This window comes from Melanotaenia boesemani, chromosome 12 (genome assembly GCF_017639745.1).
Source record: "Melanotaenia boesemani isolate fMelBoe1 chromosome 12, fMelBoe1.pri, whole genome shotgun sequence".
Classification (NCBI taxonomy): Eukaryota; Metazoa; Chordata; class Actinopteri; order Atheriniformes; family Melanotaeniidae; genus Melanotaenia; species Melanotaenia boesemani.
Window position 1 is genome coordinate 22,780,411 of NC_055693.1, and position 18,740 is coordinate 22,799,150.

At 37.0% G+C, this 18,740-nt stretch overlaps 1 protein-coding gene across 1 annotated transcript; it reads right to left on the reverse strand.

The window, feature by feature from the left end:
• Positions 1–501: 501 nt before the first annotated feature.
• On the reverse strand, positions 502–6,252 carry stx19 (syntaxin 19). Its single transcript, XM_042002772.1, has 5 exons — positions 6,083–6,252; positions 3,509–3,788; positions 3,080–3,316; positions 2,476–2,688; positions 502–2,334 (listed from the first exon to the last, which is right to left on the reverse strand). The coding sequence occupies exons 2-5, from the start codon at positions 3,716–3,718 to the stop codon at positions 2,098–2,100; spliced, it is 897 nt and encodes a 298-aa protein (XP_041858706.1). The 5' UTR covers positions 3,719–3,788; positions 6,083–6,252; the 3' UTR covers positions 502–2,097.
• Positions 6,253–18,740: the final 12,488 nt, after the last annotated feature.

Below are 18,740 nucleotides of genomic sequence, written 5' to 3' on the forward strand. Positions count from 1 at the left end.
TGTTGCAATGTGAGCAGATGTTAACAACAATAGATCCAAGTAGAGTTTTCTATTTCTAGATCATACAGGCAATAGTTTATCTAGAGAGTGATAAAAGAGACTTTTTAACCTGGATAAACAGGCATGTCATGCGTTAAGTGTGTATGACTTGTAACACCAGAGAAGTGGAAGTATTTTCATTATAAGAGCCACGCAGCCATGTGTCTGTATGCCCTTAAGCAGTAAGTGACAACTCATTTTTAACAAGCAATTATCTCGGTGAACACTGGATGGCATTGTTGCTGTACAGGAAGTCTGTATATTGCAGCAGGGATTTATGTTTCTTCCCCATCTCAGGGGAGAGGTATCAACTATGCATTACATTGTACTGTAATTTCATTTACATATTCAAAATTGAATATTTGATGTAGTCATGTTTTGGTTCAATCTTAGAGAGAGTGATGTACAACACTGAAAAGCAGATTCATGAAAGCACATTCCAGTCACATGGCAGCAGTCGTCAAACAATCTGTCTTTACTTAATCCAAGAGAGAAATCAAATCATAGTTGAGTTTTTTTTTTTTTTAAGTTTCCTATACATAAATGTCTCTTTTGGTAGCTTATAAGTCATGTTTTAAACGTTCATATGCCTCCAGTGTAATACCATCCAAGGTGTAGCTTCTGTAAACAGATGACTATTTCAACCGAACAGATCCTCTTATCATTTGCTAAAGGGTAACGGTTCTATTGACACACCATCCTCAACACATAGCTGACACAAAGCCATCCTGAAAAAGTGGACAAACCAGACTTTCCAGCCCAGCTCTGGCACACCCAGTACACCTGTACTTTGTCGTGTTTACAACGCACAATAGGTCATTAACTCATTGAGGAACATCTCTGTCTCTACTGATTAGACATAAGTTTAATACAAGCCATCTTACTTGTGAGGGAGATGAACAGGGAACTATTGCATAGTGTTTACTTTGCTATCTTCTAAGCCAGGTTATTAAGTGAAGGAAATGGAAAGAGAAGATGCAGTTAGCAGCTTTGAGTCTGCTGGATCTATATAGAGTTAAACACAAAATTCCTAATATTTAGTTTATGGTGACTGCACTTCCTCTGAGGCCACAAATCCCTTTCTACACACTGGATTATATGATTAATCATCTTACATTGTTGATACCTCTTATCTCATCCAAACAATGAAGCAGTTCCTACTAAATTATGCATTGATATTACACTCCTAATACTAAATGCAAAACAGAGCTCATTTGAATGTTTCTTAAACTATAATGTTCCATCATATTTTTTTCAACAATGTTCTGCCATTTTGTCATAACAGAAACATTTTGATCAAGGCTCATTATTTAGTAACTTTTACTTGACTCTCTGCCTCTGTGAAACTGCATAAATTAATTTCTTAAAACGTCATTGAAAATGTTCAGACTTTGAAATGCAAATGAGACTAATGACTAATTGTAATACAAGCTCTTTTCTTCTAATCAGCATGTGAACCAAAATTAAATGAATATGGAATGACTTAATATCTGTATGAAAATAAATCTTGAACTAATATGTTGCATTTTTATTAAAAGAAAGAAACCTTAAAGTGCGTGCAGCATAAGAAAATTCTCCCCCTCATTAACTACAGCTCCTGTGAAAGAGAGCGGGTGGAAAAAAAAAAAAAGATTAGAGGATTTTCCTGAAAAATGGTGAAATAGCAGTCTTGCTGATCCAGCAGTGTCAGTGGCCTTGCCTTGTTTGTGACCTCTGTCAGATGACAGTGAAGGTCTCCAATAAGCAACAGTGTCGGGGAGCAGCACTCACTGAACTGTCTCTTCCAATCGCGGCCGCTTCACATCCTCTTGAAAAAAAAAAAAAAAAAAACAAGTGCTTCCCATACCGATTCTCTCCCTTCCCCCTAATTGTTTTCTATGCTCTGCTGATCCTCTCCTCACTGTTGCTCTGTTCAATAGCAAAAAAAAAAAAAAAAAAATGCAGTACCTTCACCTTCCAATCCTCATGTTACCAGCTTTGCTTACTTCCAACAAGTAAATGAGACTTTTTAAATATACTCTTATTTGAAATAAATACATAGGCATAAATTCTTCTATTTCACAAGCAGCATCTCCAGGGAGGGCAGCAGCAGCAGCATAGCTTTCGAATTGGGTTCTTCTTCTTATACCTGGCAGCCAACTTAAACTTCTCATTAATTACAATCACACAATCTTGAGTCCTCTCCACATTTGTTTGGATGTGGTCAATGTAGACCCCTTGTTCTTCCACCAGCATGAAGATGTCTGTGAAGAGGTCCCGCAGCTCCTTCATATTGTTCTCCAGGTTTAACAGCTCCTGTTAGTAGGAAATATCGTGGAGATAATACTTATACATAAAATAAAAAGACATAATGAAATATTGCAAGAAATAGTTATTGTGCGTATTTAAAGAGTGAAGTTTCATCAGGGTTTAGTTACATGTTTGTCCTTCTCTTACCTTGTGTCTCTGTTCTATCTCAGATAGTTGAGAGCGGGTGATTCTGGCATCATTCAGCAGGTTCTCATTGAAGACCTCCCATTTTCCAGTGGCAACCATCTCATTCACCTCCTCCTCTGTAACATCCCTTTCCGATACCTCCAGCTGCCGGATAATGAAGCGCTTACAGCGCTCCTGCTTGGTCAGCAGACCTTCATTATAGTGTCGCATCACCTGGAAGTAATTATAGCAAGAAGAGAGAATGAGAAGGGAGGTAGAGGGGAAATGAAGGATGAGAGGGTATTTCAATCCCATCTTTTCCTGCATAAATGTAATTTATGTTTGGTTTTTGAACCTGCTCACACAATACGTTTACTGTATATCAGTACATCATGGTGTAGAAAGACATAGAGTGCAGAGATTACACAGCTAAGCACACCCAGCTCCTTGTTTTGCCAAGTGACTCAGGAAAGAATTCTATAGCACAAAATTTTGTTTATCCATCTTTGAACTTCTTTATTTTTTATGTTGACGCAACTACCAAAATGTATATGGTATTCTCTACAAGGAATGAAAAAAATGGAGTTCTTTCAAAGATAAAAAGCATATAATTGTCATTCCCAACCTCCTGAAAACTGCGGTACAGAGCTGCATGCTGAGAGCGTTGGATTCTTGTTGCAGCAGCACCAGGTCCATGCTGCTCCTCAGATCTTTGGACTTGTTTCGAAAGAGCATTTAAACGACGGTGGAGGCTTTCAGCCTGCAACTTGATGTCTCGTGTTATGCTGCTTTCTTTCTTCATCACACTGAACCGACGCATGGTTGCCACCAGAGTCTTTTGCTCTTGAGTGAACTTGAGGATCTGATTAAAATCGAACATACAGTAACTTGTAACTTTAAATAGAAATGCAAAACTTCAAACTTTATCATCTAGCCTCCTTTTCATAATTTAGTTATTTGGTTAATAATACTACATAGGAAAAAGATTAGCAAAAACATAAAGAATTTAGCCAAAACCATAAAATATATATATATATATATATATATATCTTGCCTCAGTTTCCAGTGATGAGATGTCATCTCGGATCTGTTGAGCCTCAGAAAGGAAATTCTCAATGATTGGCTCCTCTTCAAACACCACAGCCTGTGGCGTTATATTCCCATCTACCACAGCATCATCATTCTCCACTGAGAAAGGATTGCTGTGGTCAACTTCAGAAAACTCTTGAGTCTTTTGCTGCAGCTCCTCCAGTCGGTCTCTCATTGTGGAAGTGACCTCCTCTCAGGATTCAGTTATTATAAACAATGAACTTGTCTATACAAATGAGGCAAAGCTGAGAAAGAAATAACACAAAACACGTTTGTTTCTCATGGCACACCAGCCACAATGACAGACAAAATTTTAGCAAAAAAAGAAAGAAAGAGAATTCACAAATAAAAAGACTACACACAAAGACCATTATACCATCACTGCAAAAGTCTTTATTTGCACTTTTTCTCCATCCATGTTTCATGAGCTTTGATTCCACAGCTGCAAAATCTTGCTAAAATGCAACTGTAAGCGAACTTCCACCATAGAAAAGTAAACAGAATACTGAGAAAAAAGAGCAGAATGCATCAAGAAGGAATAAATAGTACTGTTATGAGGCTAGACTATGATGCAAAGTGGCAAACCAACATAATGACGAAGAACTAATATTTGGATTCTATTAGCTTCTTTTTTTAAAAGGATAAACAAATGATTCATCAGATTTGATTGATTCAGTGTCAATTATTTTATATATGTATAGTGATTTGAAAGTTTGTAATATATATATATATATATATATATATATATATATCTTTTTTTTTTTTTTTTTTTTTAGATAAAACCATCTCAGTCCTGAACATGTTATAGTTACGTTGATTCACAGTGAAAGATGTAGAAGGTTAATAATAAAATCTCAGAGAAATGTAAAGTGATCACCTGTTGCATAATGTTTATCCCTTTTAACATTCACGAAGATATTTGTAATAAGATAAGTGGGAATGCCCGTTAGCATTTTGTAACCTGTCAAGCAACAAAAGTTTGAGCTTCGTGTGGCTGTTCTGATAAGCATTGGAAAAAAAGTGAAAAACTTGTTTAGAGTATCACATAATGTAAACATTGCAACACAAAAACTTGCTGTCTCATGATTCATTAACCATCGTTCTTGTTCTGTGGACAAATATGGACATTTCTTATTGTGGAGTCAGAGTGCACTGTAGACAGCTTTATACACCACGCAAAACCTTACACTTCAAAATTGGAGCCATCAGTGAACAGCCTGCAAATACTGATTCTTTCCCAATTTTCCTTACAAAATACTTGCAGGTCAAGCAGATGTGCTGCAGTGAACTGTTTGTTCTGCAGAGCGAATCAGTGTCTGTTTTTCTGAGATTCTGTCCAGATACAAGCATTACTGATGAGCCAGATCAGGACTTTTTTTTTTTTTTTTTTTTTTGGCTGCATTATAAACTGCAGAAGAAAAACAGACAGAAAGTTTATCTGTTTATCTGTGACATCAGTCAAATTGCCTTGAGTTCTTTTTCCCATGAACTGAGTTGTTTGTGTTTGTAAGCAAACTCAACAAAAACAAGACAAGGTTGAGTCTAGACTAAAGTATCCTTGATGAACTCCATTACTAAAAATATAATGAAAACCTAATGAAAGAGTTGCACAGACACACACTCTCACACAGACACGCTAGCATGTAAAATATGATCATAAACCAAGTGTAAAGACAGGAATATATACTGTGGAAATGACTAACAAACTAAATTGTGAACACGTTTAACTTTATATTTTTAACTTGCTCTTTTCAAATGCAGTAGTAAACTTAATGATTAAAAGCATAAAATATAGAATCGGATTTCCCAGAGGCAAGTCAGTTGCATTCATCCACAAATTTCTCTCCATTTAAATGAGCATACTAAAGATTTTAAAATTCCTTAGCAACACAAGGATTTAGATGTTAGAGGTCAGAACATAGTCTGTTACAAGCATGTGATTGTGAAGGGGGTAACAGTGTTTGCATGGTGAGAAATGAAGCAAAGCAAATCACCAGATATCCCATTTCTGAATGGATTTCAAACAGTAAAGTTCCAGCCTTCTTTTGTGTGTGGGTATATTTTAGGCTGAACTCTCCCTCTCTTCCACTCTCAGCCCGACACAGAGGAGCCGATTAAAACATTGCTGAAAGGATTTAGAAGCACATTCTGCAGTGTTTATCCTAAAAACCTGGAAGAAAGTGGAGCATGGTTCAAGGAGCCCAGACTCCCTCTATGATAAAACATTTTGTTCTCTAAAACAAGCAGATATTTTTTCCTGCCTTACATCTGTTCCTTTGTCTGTGTTCCTGAAGGAAACCTTTTGTTGACATTCTCTTATTTCCATGCAGGTACAAAAAGAGGAGGGTTTGAATGTTGTACTTAATCCTAGTTTATAAGAACTCCACATTCTTGTAATAGACAAATGCCACAAACAGTGGAATAAAAACACAAATTTCAAGCTTACATGACTTTGAAATGAACTTTTACATACAACCTTCTTTTAGACACACTCAGTCAGAGACTGTGACAGGATTTCAGACTGAAATGAGAATTTTACCTTAATGCTGTCAGTGTTCCATCCGAGGCTGTCAGCTAAGAAGTCTCATTCTGACCTGGAATCTTAGATTGTCAGGACACCCTCAGATCTCCTTATGTTCACTTGATGCTCATCAGCTTTGAGTTTCAGATGTTAATATTCCATTTGTGCCATCAGCTGTTTGTCAGGATGGTTACACTCCAAGCAGGGAGTTTTGAGGAAGTCTGGTCAAGTCAGTTTCAAGAACCGCCCCCTTCTTTGGAAAAAAAAAAAAAAAGCCTGTAAGGCCCAATAGGAAGACATTAATGCAACAGTCTGTTTGCTTACACAGAGAAAAGAGAAGTCACATGTATGAGGAGAGGGAGACAGCATGGTGAATTCATAGACCCTACCCTCAGGCTTATTCCCAACCAGGAAAATAGAGCAAATAGAGGTTTATTGTGTCCATGGCGAAGGCCAAACAATGGGAACTGTGGTTAGGGTGTCAACCTGGGCGTTGGGTTTCTGATCTGCCAAGTTCATTTGTGTGTAAAGTGTCTCAGTTCCTGGGGGAAGCCCTCCTGGTTTGTGGGTAAATCTGCTAAGTACTTTTGACAGATGTGTACTGACAAGCTCACTAAACCTGGGAAAAGACGAAAGAATTTCCTTCACTTATATTCAACATATGAAGCTGTTTCTGCATTTCATATCATTTAAAAAATAATATCAAATTAATATTTTTTTCTAAGCTGAGGTAAAAAGCTCTATGTTGAATTAGCATTTAACCAAATAATGATCTGCTTCATTGTATGTTTAGGTTGTGTGGACACACACTTTATTTGGACCTGTTTTTTTTTGTTTTGTTTTGTTTTAGAGAGAGAAACATCAGAGCACAAACAAAAAGTTTCCTTAAAATAACAGTGATGTTCGAGAAACAAATAAGTTCAATAAGAACACCTTAAAAAATGAAAATCTTATTTACAATCTGATGACAGTACTGTGTTAACTGTGAGTCATTTATCCCTGATGGCGAGGTTTAAGGATCACAAAGCAAAACAGGTTTTCTCAGTCAGAACTCGGCTTCATCAGCTTCTCAGGGAACAAGCGAATTGTGCAGCGGGTGAGCAACAGTCTTCTATTTCCCCTTGATTATTTCCTCTCTGTCTCTAATGAAGGATTAATATTTCCAAATATCAGGGCAAACTTGATTTTCATCTTGAAATCTCCTTTTCCCTACTCTAAATGCAATTAAACAAAACACTGATGACTATGAGCAAGTGTTTGTTTGCCAAGGTCATCCCTCCTCTGTGGAACAAGCTGCACCCAACATGCACTTCCAGTTTGTTTTTCTTTTCTTAATCATTAGCATTAGTCTAGCTGAGGAAGAAAGTATTTATATATTACCCAGTCTCAAGGTACCTAATAAATATTAAAACTGAATGTTTTAATAGTTCTTGAAATTTCTTTCTGCCTCTCTGTATGTGGACAGTTGTTACTATACTCTGGTACAAACATATTGGCCTTGAGGTTGCAAGTGGATACAGTTTGGGTTTGAAAACTTTCTACTAAGGGGTTAAAGCTAATATGCCACAGTTGCGTGGCAACATCATTAAAAGAATTTGTCAAATCACAGATGATGCCACAGCTCAGAGTGTCATGATGAATTTAGTGGCAAATCTGAAATCTAAATTTCTGATGTTGACCAGAAAAGAAAGGTAAGATGATGTATTTTATGGTCAGTAACTCAACCTACATTCATTCATTCATTCATTCATTCATTCATTCATTCATGTCTTTTAATGTCATTCTCCAAAAAGAAGTCTACAAAGATTTCAAAAAGAGATTGAGTCATATTGGTGTCAGTAAATCCAGCAATGTCTCTCAAAGCAAAAGGAATAAATCAACAAATAAAAGAAATAAAGGCTGCTTATGGAATGGTGTAAAAGAGGCCAGAGAGCTCAGTAAACAGACAGTACTTCAATCTGAGCAACATTTATAAAAGTAAGTGTTGAAGTGATCTGATAAGCATTCAAATGCAATGTCTTCATGTTGTTTTATCTCAGATACACTCTGTTTGAAAGAGCATGTCACAATGTCTTGGTCACTGCATCAAGAGTTTTTTTTTTTTTTTTCACAATAAAGCTGCCGGAGTGCTCTCTGGGTATTTCTGTAATTGAGGGGATGTCAGAAGCAGTGCTTTGATATTCTTCACTGAGAGAGAATGACAGAGGGAAAGAGCGGTGGAGGGAGGAAACAGCTACTCCTACAGCTTCCTATTCCCAACTATGTAAGGTTGAAAGAGAGACAATGTTTTCTCTCTGAGGGAAGGAAATAGAAAGAATTAGATGAGACTCATGTGATACTGGAGGCTTATAATATTACTGACATACTTTTAACATTGAAGTTTGACATTTCAACAGAATATGACATTGTAAGAAAAAAAAATGAGAAAAAAAATACCATCAAAGTTCTTCAATGAAGGGAAGAACAATAATGATACACTGGATTGGCATCCCTTAAGATGGTAGCATAAAATACTAAACTTCTGGAATCAAAAGTATGAATAAACACACATATTCAGGCACCTATTTGCAAACTTACTTTACCTGCAACTCTAATCCATGATGTAAACTTAAATTATCAGCAGCCACAGAGAAATCTTCATCATATCATTTAGGATGACAGAGCAATTTCCGACTTTTAAAAAAGGCCCAGCATCAGCCTGATATATGGGTCATACCCCAGGAGAAGGAAAGAATGAGGAAGGGGAGATAAATGATTAAGGTAAAAGAGATGGTCAGGAGGGCAAGGATAATGAGGTCAAAACCATTGTCATTAAGCCAATGGGTAAGATTGATACTAGGGTCGGTGGCTTTGACTACTGAAATGAGACAATCAGTGACCTGGAAATTACACATTCCCCTTGTGATATTGTCATGATATTGTGCTTTGGATCATTTTAATTTACACTTGAGTATTGCTAACTGCCAAAATTTCCTTTATTACACAGGCGCTACCATTTTCAAAATCTCAACTTTGTTAGGAATGGTACATCTTTGGATGTGTATATTAAGAGCAAATGATAAAAATGACAAGGTGTAGTTGCTTGTTATTGTCCTTCTAAATACCCTGAAACAAACCTTTTTACTTTGGCATTGTTAACAAAGTCCAGCAGGTAATGGTTGCGGGCACAACAACAGGCTCTAGTTCATTTTAACTCCAGATTAAGTCCTAAAACAAAAAAAAAAATCAATCTATCTATCTATCTATCTATCTATCTATATATATATATATATATATATATATATATATATATATATATAATGTGTAGTGTCCCCTGGAGACTGTTGGAGATTTTGGAGATAATTGTTCTATGATGCAAATTTGGAAGTGTAAACTCACAATACCAAGGGGACTCTATGGGGAGATTGAGTGCAGGTAGTTTGCAAAGTCCACAAAACCTGAACCAAACTGATGGCAACACAACAACCAACTAAGTAGTCCCCACTTCCAGAGCGCTGGGCTATTTTATTTATGAACTATTTTTATGATTTTGTGTAGCTTTAAAGATCATGTTTTCATCAAGCTGTTTTTTTTTTTATTAACTAAGCAAATATGTTTTATTTAATGTTTAGAGTTCCTTAATACCTTGTCAACAATTCCACCACTACCTTTAACAAGTACTGTTGTGCAGTCAGTATGTTGTAAAGGACAACAGAAAACAAAGATGTGGTATCCTGTATATTCACGATGGACTACTGAGATTCCTGTCCATCTGAAGAGATGTGCAAACATATTTAGTCAGCACAAACAGACAGATGGGGCTAGTTATGTGTGTGTAGGTATGAGTGTATGGGTGGTGGTCTATATTACACACTCTCTATGTTTGCCTCAATGGGAACTAAATTGATAGAAGCAAGTAAACATAAACTGCCACATGCCTGTAAACAAACATTTCTCCACCAGGCTATGGTAGAACTAAAGCTTGATAAAACACCACTGATGTGTGTGCAAAGCAATGAAACATGTGCCATCTAGTAATTGTAACTTCTGTGCATGTGCCTAATTGTGCTAATGCCGCTAGCATGTCTACAAATTATGCCTGCTATCTTGTGAGAGAAAGAAGCAGTTTAGCTTATATATCCTGGGAAAAATAACTCAATCAGTCCATATGTTTTTCACCTAACTAAAAGATTAGACATACATCAAAAAATTGTGTGCCATATGTTTACTGTAGCACTTCTATAGTCACTTGTGAATTGCAAGCTGGTGATTGTCTTTCAGAACATTTAATTAAGGCCTTTGCTGAAGAGGGCTGATATTGCTACTGCTTGATCCACCATCATCCTCTTTGGACCTCTTTTTAGATCCTCGAGGTGCTATTTCATCTCTTCTTCTTGAGCACCAGCAATGTAGTTGCCCTTAATCTCTATGTCATCAAAAAACTCTATATGTTCTTCTTTTCAGAACAATTCTCCATGTCAAAGTCCAATTAGCAGGTCCATAATGATTCTCACACTATCAGATACATCATCATACAGGCTTTGATGCCAAAAGGAAACACTGAACAGAAGCTGACAACAAACGTAAATGAATTCCAATATTCTGTTGACATCCCAACACATTATAGTGATGAAAGCTGCAATCTCACATGGTTATGAAATCTAGCTACTCTTGTTTGTTTGGTCACACTACAACTTTTTTATTTGTCTTTTATATTGTTCACAACCAGTGGTGCCATACAGCAATGTTACTTTGTACGGAATGCAAATGCACAAAATCCTTTAGTGGTTGGAATGATGTAAATTACAACATCCAATATTCTGTAAAAATATCCATGTGGATGGTATGTACTTGACAGTTAGGTGTAAACACAAGACCAGTCCACTGACCTGATTTGGTGATGCCACAGATCAAGGGTGCCCAATAATGCTGATGCTGAATAAACTTGTAACCTGGGTAAAAAAAAAAAAAAAAGTTAACTAACATATCTAACTGACTCGATAAAGGGAGATAATTAATAATTATTTTATTAATTTGTTTTGATTGTTTTGTTTTATTTGTCAAATGTTTAAAAATTCCTAGGGCACCTAGAGGCAGCATCTTATGTATTGCATCAGCTAGTTAAACCGTCATTTACCAGCCAATTAGATGCCAAGTAAAATCTAGACTGGGAAGGAACTTAACGAGACGCAGAAGCTTTTTTTGGCAAAGAGCATGCACATGATGAGCGGAGCAATGAGGAGGAATCTGTATCCTGGTGGTAGCAGAAATTATAATTATGAAGGTGTTTCCACTTTGTTGAGCGAGCAGCCCAAGACCAGGCCCTGGCGTCACTTGGCAGTGGAGCATATACAACTCAGTCAGGTTTTTTATTTGGAGTGAAAAGATTTCTGAAGACTCCCAGCAGATTTCGGTAGATGACGAGCCACCCAGCTTCAATCTAAGAAACAGGATCTACATTTCCTCTGGAATAGCCAACAAACTATTGGGGGGCACCTGAGGGGGCACCAACTTGAACACACGATAGAAGGAGTCCAACGATCCTTTAGACCATATGGGTCCTTGATGTTTGAACCCAGACAGATCAGAACCCTTCTGAGCTGAAATAACTTGACTTTGACTTGAACTGAGATATAACTCAAAGGAAAGGAGACTTTTATTTCTTTAAGAGCCCCATTTTCTATTTTTCATATAAGTGTTATTTCTTTGTAATGTTGCATAATTTTCTGTTTACAATCTAAAATTTAAAAGTGCAGTTAATTAAAACTAGTGGTATTGCTGTGGTTATTGAACTCAAAGCCTCAAACCTAGAGACTCATGTATTTTTCAGGAATGGGTTAAATATAGGACAAACTTTTTTTTTTGTGCTATTTAGGGGCTCATTTACTAAAAGTGTGTAAAAACATGTTCAAACTTGATGGCACATGCAAAGTCATGTTGCAGTTTATTTACTAACCAGGCACACCGTGAATTGCGTCGGTTTAATGGACAAAATACTGCACACAATCTATTTAGCGCATTTGCCCTTTATGAATATGCAATATGCCAGAAAGCACAAAATATTGGGATGAGCAGATGCAAAGAGACCAACACAGCACACTCAGTGGGATTTACAAAATATAAAACTGATTGCACTGGCTACTTTTGCATCTATATTTAGCATGTCTGAAAGGCAAGTACTAACTGGAACAACTTTACGCAGAAATGGCTGCAGTTGTTGATTCAAGGAGGAGGCTAGACATCTCAAAGGTGATGGGGAGAAAGCATCTTTTGTGATTATGTAAATATTTTTGGAATTCCAGAGGCTAAGATTATTGAAACATTTGGCTGTGTTGCTGTGTTGAATGCTACGTTTCGCAGGATGGGCCTGTTGCTGCTGTGCTCATGGTCTGCTGGCACTAGGAGCCCTCACCATTGCCTGTACCCCATCTTCAATTCCTCTCTTAAAGGGTAAATAATAAGGACTTTTTCTGTACAAATAATTAAAAGTTTCCTCATTTGTTTTGAGAGTTAAAATGAAGATTCCCTATAAATAATCTGTCCCCTACATCAACGTCTTTGTCAAGTTTTTCTCCTTTCAAAGTAAGAGTTAAGTGACGGAATAACTTTGGTGCACTATGTAGCTCTTTCCTACTTCCTGGTTCCTTAACCAATCATATGCGACTTCCCACGGTTTCCAAACAATGCAGTATTTGGTATTTTATGTTTTGCTTTTTCATGTTTTTCTCTTTTGACTGCAGTTATAATTTGAAACACTCGATGTCAATGCTACTTATTTTGCCTTTAAGGGCAGCTGCCGAGTGTGAACTGTAATGCGAATTTATTAGAGCACGCAGTGAAAGCCTTAATGCGTAACAAAAAGGGCCACAGAAGGTATGTTAATTTGACCACTATGTCTTGGGCTTAAAGTCTTATTTTATTAAAGAAAAACTATTGTTACCTACATACCTTGCTCTGCAATCAGCTCTAACGCACCCTACCCAGTATTCCAGTCATCTGCTCTTCACACTAAGTCAGCTGCACTTGCTAAATACTGGTCAGAGGCATTTCCTGTGCCAGCCCCCACCTGTCTTATTTACTAAAGTTGGATTATAAGCTAATTGTTTTGGAACTTTGTCTCATATCTTGCCACCTCCTCTTGTGGTGTTCTTATGGTTTTGTTAACTTCATTTACTGTTTAGCAAATATCAGACAGAAGTCACTCTGGTGACTTGTAGATTTCTTGGTCAAATTCCCTTGTATGTTTGCGACCTTCCTGCTCTCCTTAAACTCTCCATGGCAAAAACATAACATACACTAAATTACTCGCCAATCATGACCAAATGACACTTGCAATCTTTTTGAGTTTGCATGCAATTTTGCCATCTTTATGTAAATCAGGCCCGAGAGTTTTCATAAATATAAAAATTCAATTATTTAAAATGTTTTAAAAAGACAAAAAAATTAGGATATTGCTTAGAAATGTATAAAAAATTAAATATATATAAAAAAAAACAGTTGAATATTTTAAGTGCAATGTTATTCTCAATGTAAAACAGCAACATTTTCATCATTGTGAGACAGACCAAATAAATATGCCTATGCACTTACTGCATTTATTTATTAAGTCTCAAATACTTATTATACAAATCATGTGACTGCATTTCATAAACACCTACAAATGACAGTTTGTGCTTGATGTCTATTTCCCACCTTCAGGGGACTCTAATTGTCACTGTGGCGCTTGTTCTTCAGATCTGCAATGTGACAATGTTGGCTTTGACAAATGTGACAGTACAGGCTCAGCCTCAGACCACGTTCCTAGCTCCTTACCAACAACACATACACACACACACATGCACGAACATACACTTACACGCTTGTCTCCCCCCAGCAGGACACACCCTAATCGAGATGGAAGAGTGCTGTGGCAGATCGAAATGTCTGTAAATGACAAGGTGGGAATGGATTGGCTCCCTTGCCCTTGTCATGTTGCTCCATCTGCACCAAACAGAGAGGAAGACAGATGGATTCCATGGCAGAAGGATGGGTGGTACAGGAAGACAGGTAGGAATAGGCACAAAGTGATAAGGTGATAAGATATTAAGTGAAAACAGAAACAGTGAGAAAGGAAATCATTCAGAAATCTCTCTGAGATTTGAGCTATCAAGCTTTTCTCTGACTGGAGACATGACATACTTTTCCTTTTAAAATGTTGAGTGGCTTGTCACGGTTTGCTAAGCTACATGGGTCCTGGATAACATGGAAGTGAACTCAACAAGTTTTTCAAATGGAATGATCAAAATATTTTGTTCATAATCTTAAGTATGACCCAAAATACTGTCTTATTCTTTATATGTACTGTATGTATTTGTTGTTATTGCCTGGAAGACCACACAATCCATGAGGTTGATTTGGAAAGAAGACAGTCTCAGTAAAACAGCATCAGTGCACAGGAAGTGTGAAATCTTAAAGCATGCCTTTCCGACTTTCCACATATTCCCACTAATATTTCTAAACTTAAGAAAGAAAAGCAGTGGCAAAAGATCCTAGGAGATATAATAACAAATATGACTGAGTTGTAGAGTTTGAAAAGCAGGAGTTGGAGGTGAAGTTGGTTGTAAAGTAGAAGAAGCACCAAGTCATGCAGGCAAGAACGGTTTAAAAAGAAGTCTCTGTAAGATTTTCTGATTGAATCTGCAGAAGGGAAACAACTGTTTGATCGGCACTGGAATATCATGTGATATGTGGGCTTAATTTGAGAACATGGCCCACCTGAATCAAAGTTTTGTTTAACGTGTGAATGCAGAATGCAGACAAATGCTCACTATTATTATTATTATTACTATTATTTTTATTATTATTATTATTATTATTATTATTATTATTATTACTATTATTTTTTTTTATTTATTTATTTATTTATTTTTTTGCATTATTTTGTTGCTTTGCAAGCTGGTGCTCTAGTCCAATAGAAATAAGAGCCCCAACTTACACTGGGCCAACTCGCTCAATTTTTAAAATAACACCATCTTCCCTGTGGTCCCTGTGCCAGAACAAGTTAGTCTACACTGTCAGCACAGAACTTTCCTCACCACCGACCCGTGAAACACGTCGATCTTAGGCACATTAGTTCACTTTACCTGTCAGAAGTCGGGAGAGAAAATGAAGATAAGGTTTAAAAAACAAAGAAAACAAATCAAACAACAGAAAACAAAGATGCTGTCAAATTTCCAAAAATTGTTTACATGTTTGCCACAGCAGGACCTTCATCCGCTGCTGTGGATGATGATGATGGTAGAAGCTGTGGTAAGCTGCACTGCTGAGGTTCTGTAAAGAGACCCATTAAACCCAGTAAATCTGAGCCATATCAGCCAGTTAGCGATGAGCATACTAGCCCGTTACAAAGTTAAAACAGCTGTTTTATTGCCACATCTGTTTGTTTCATTAGATTTACTAAATTAGTTGACAATGTCAGAGTTTCCAGCAAGAGAAAAACTGGTTAACTGGTTGTGGTGACTGGCTAAAGCAACAGATTTAAATTTTTGTTCTTTTATGTCTTCTTGAACTAAATCATCTTATTGAAAGTGAGATTATTTTTAAACCATAATTTATCAACGTTAACAGTGAGTCAGCAGATTTCAGATTTTCTTTATCAACCTGGATTATTTGTTATTGGTTGTGGGCTGAAAGTCGGCTACTTTTTGGTCCAAATGTGTTAGAGCAGTCCCCTGCTCCAAAACCACCTGATTCAAATGTATTAGTCATTGTGCAAAACTTATTAGGCTGTTGGATCTAATTTTTTTGAGTCAGGTGTGTTGAAGCAGGAAACATTGGAAAATCTGCAGGACAGCAGCCCTCGAAGACCGACTTTTGGCACCCCTGTGTTAGAGGCAGCTTCTGTGTTGCTGTTTATAATCTCTTAATTAGTGAATCCAAAATTCTGGAGAGAAGAGCAGTCAGCACAAAGGCACTTTCTGCACTTTGTTGAGGAACAGTTTTCATCTGATCCATCTGTTGTTTTTTTGCTTATTTATTTATTTTCTCATTCAAACACAAAGTATGATGAATGTTGTTCTAATATCCATCACTGTGCTTGAGAATAGATTTTTATGTCATTAACAAATTACACTTTTTGGAAGTTTTTAAATTGTTCCTGCTAATTCACTGCATTGTTAAAGAGTTGCATGGTTGATATTCACATTCAAGAGAAGCACAAAGATTTGTTGTGTGCATGATAATATATGGGGCTGTCTAGGGCAATATGCCAGGACCGATTTTTTGTCCCTGTTCTTATCCATCACCAAAGTACTGTTCAGTGCTTAAAGGCATACTCACTGTGAAGGGTATTCTCTTTCTGCCTGTGCAAACTGCTCAGGTGAGGCCTTTGCAGTCTTTTACAGGTCGCTGATCTCCGATTACTACTAGGATATCTGAACCATGTCCCTGAACAATAATCTTCCTTATTCACCCCAGCAAAAGTGACTCAATAGTATGTGACAGTATCTTAAGGGCAATTTACAGTAATTTACAATTGGAGATTATTATAGACTCTGGGTGTCCTTTAATTCCAACATTTATAATCAGAAGTCAAGCATGTTTTAAAAGGATATTAAACTGAATTGAAACACAAGTTTGGGGGAGTGTGTGCAGTATCACTCACTAGTCTCATTGCCACTGGAAACCCACTTGAAGTAGAAAGCTCATTTTTTAATTAGTGGAAGGATTATGTGGAAAATGCCACTGTGCTTATGATCCCACTTTAACGGATAACATACTGTGGGCTGTTGGATTGGTATGCTTTCCTAAGGTGATGTGGTGGCAAATATGGAGAGGCAGGTTAATGTTGTTTCCCCTCCCCAGGGGATTAATCACCTGGTTTCATAACTACCTGCCAAATGCCAACATAATCATCCCAGAGAGATAGGGAGTCTCTGCCAACAGCAAACCTGAGAGACAGCAGGGGGAACAGAAAGATTTTGGGGGTGGAGAGAAATTAGCCGCATAAATTTTAGCATGCTATCACTAAACGTTATGACACTGCATCCCACACACATAACACACAACAACAACAACAAAACTCATTAATTACATTTTCAGTTTCATTAAATAGGCTTAAACTTCTGGGAACATGTGTTAAGATTTCATTATTAACAGGTCGAAATATGCAGAAAGTTCTTGGTGTTTATAATGTAACATTATTTTGATTGCACTTTTTTGTATTTGCTACCTGTCATTGAGACAGACTTACAGCTTGCTCTATTATGAACACAGTGAATGGCTGTCAGAGAAAAAAAAAGCATGAATGCAAAACAGAGGGAAGGCTATATAAGTGTCAAATTGAGATTGAAGCAATCCCATTTGTTCCTGCTAGCTGGGCGTCTCATTGACATCTGCTGATGAGAGTTAGTCTTGGACAATGTCCTTCATTTCTCCTCCCAAGGTCTCTGCCAGTACTCCCCTCTCTCTCCTCCCTTTTACACTCCTTCACCTGCATTGATATCATAAATTGCTGAATATAAAGCCTTGTTTCCAGTCCGTTAGACGCGCCAGCCAATGCCAAGGGCCTTCACATCCCCTTTTGCACCTCCAAAGGCACTTATGTGGAAAAATCTGTCTCCCTCTCTGTATACCCTTGTTTGTAATATGCACATGCATCACTCAAACACCAACTCAACCCACCACCTCACAAGGCCACATGGTAGTGTTGCCATTTATTGTAACGGGACACTTAGTTACAAACCCAAAGATTTACAAATTGCTGCTCCAAAAGACAATGTATACCTTTCTTGACAATCCATCCTGTAATGGCCCTGTTTATAGGCAGATTTTTCTTTGATGCACATGTAAAGTCATTTAATCTGGGCAAATACTACATAATGAAGAGCTATTATGAAAGAAAAACTTTTATTTTTCCTTGATAATATATTGATAGCCATAAAACCTGACTTCCTTGTTTCTCACATTGATATTAATCAGGAAACAATGTAACCTGGATCAAACTACAACCATAAAACATTTTTTTCTGAGCTGTGTGCACAAGAATTTAAAACTGGAAATGTGTATTTACCCCTTATTTTTCTTTCATGAAAATTTTTTCATGTTTTGTTTTTGTTTTGTGTTTTTTTTGTCCACACAGATAATCCAACAGCTTGTGACATGCCTTCATGGAGACATAGTCTAACATTCTTAATAATTCCAACATACCCGGTTAACCCAGGTGCTACATGTATTGAGTCTTTTTAAGATCCCCTTTCCACTAGTGTTTTGATGTGTGAAGCTTGTGCTTTATTTACAGTTATATAACCTTTTGAGATTATCTTTCTGGAAGCCAACGTTATTACCAGTATTGACAAAACTGACATTAACAGGCTCAGTAATCCTTACACACATCCCAGCTTCAACTGGTGGCAACAATCAATGATTGCCTTTTAAACTGCTGCAGCCTGAGTTAATGCTGTACTTTCCGTTTCACAATATGTTTCATAGCTGACCCTCTGAGTTCAGCTGGAAGAATTTTACTTATTGTAAGTCTCAGCATAATCTATCTTCATGGAGAGTTGTAGGTGGTATTGAGAGAAACGAGGGTTTTTATAGCACAACACAAATGTGGCATAAGGATGAGCAAATCACTGTTGCATACAAAATAAAGAGGAAAGTCATGGGAATTATTTAAACACTTGCTAAAAAAGAAAATGTAAATAATACTTATGAAACA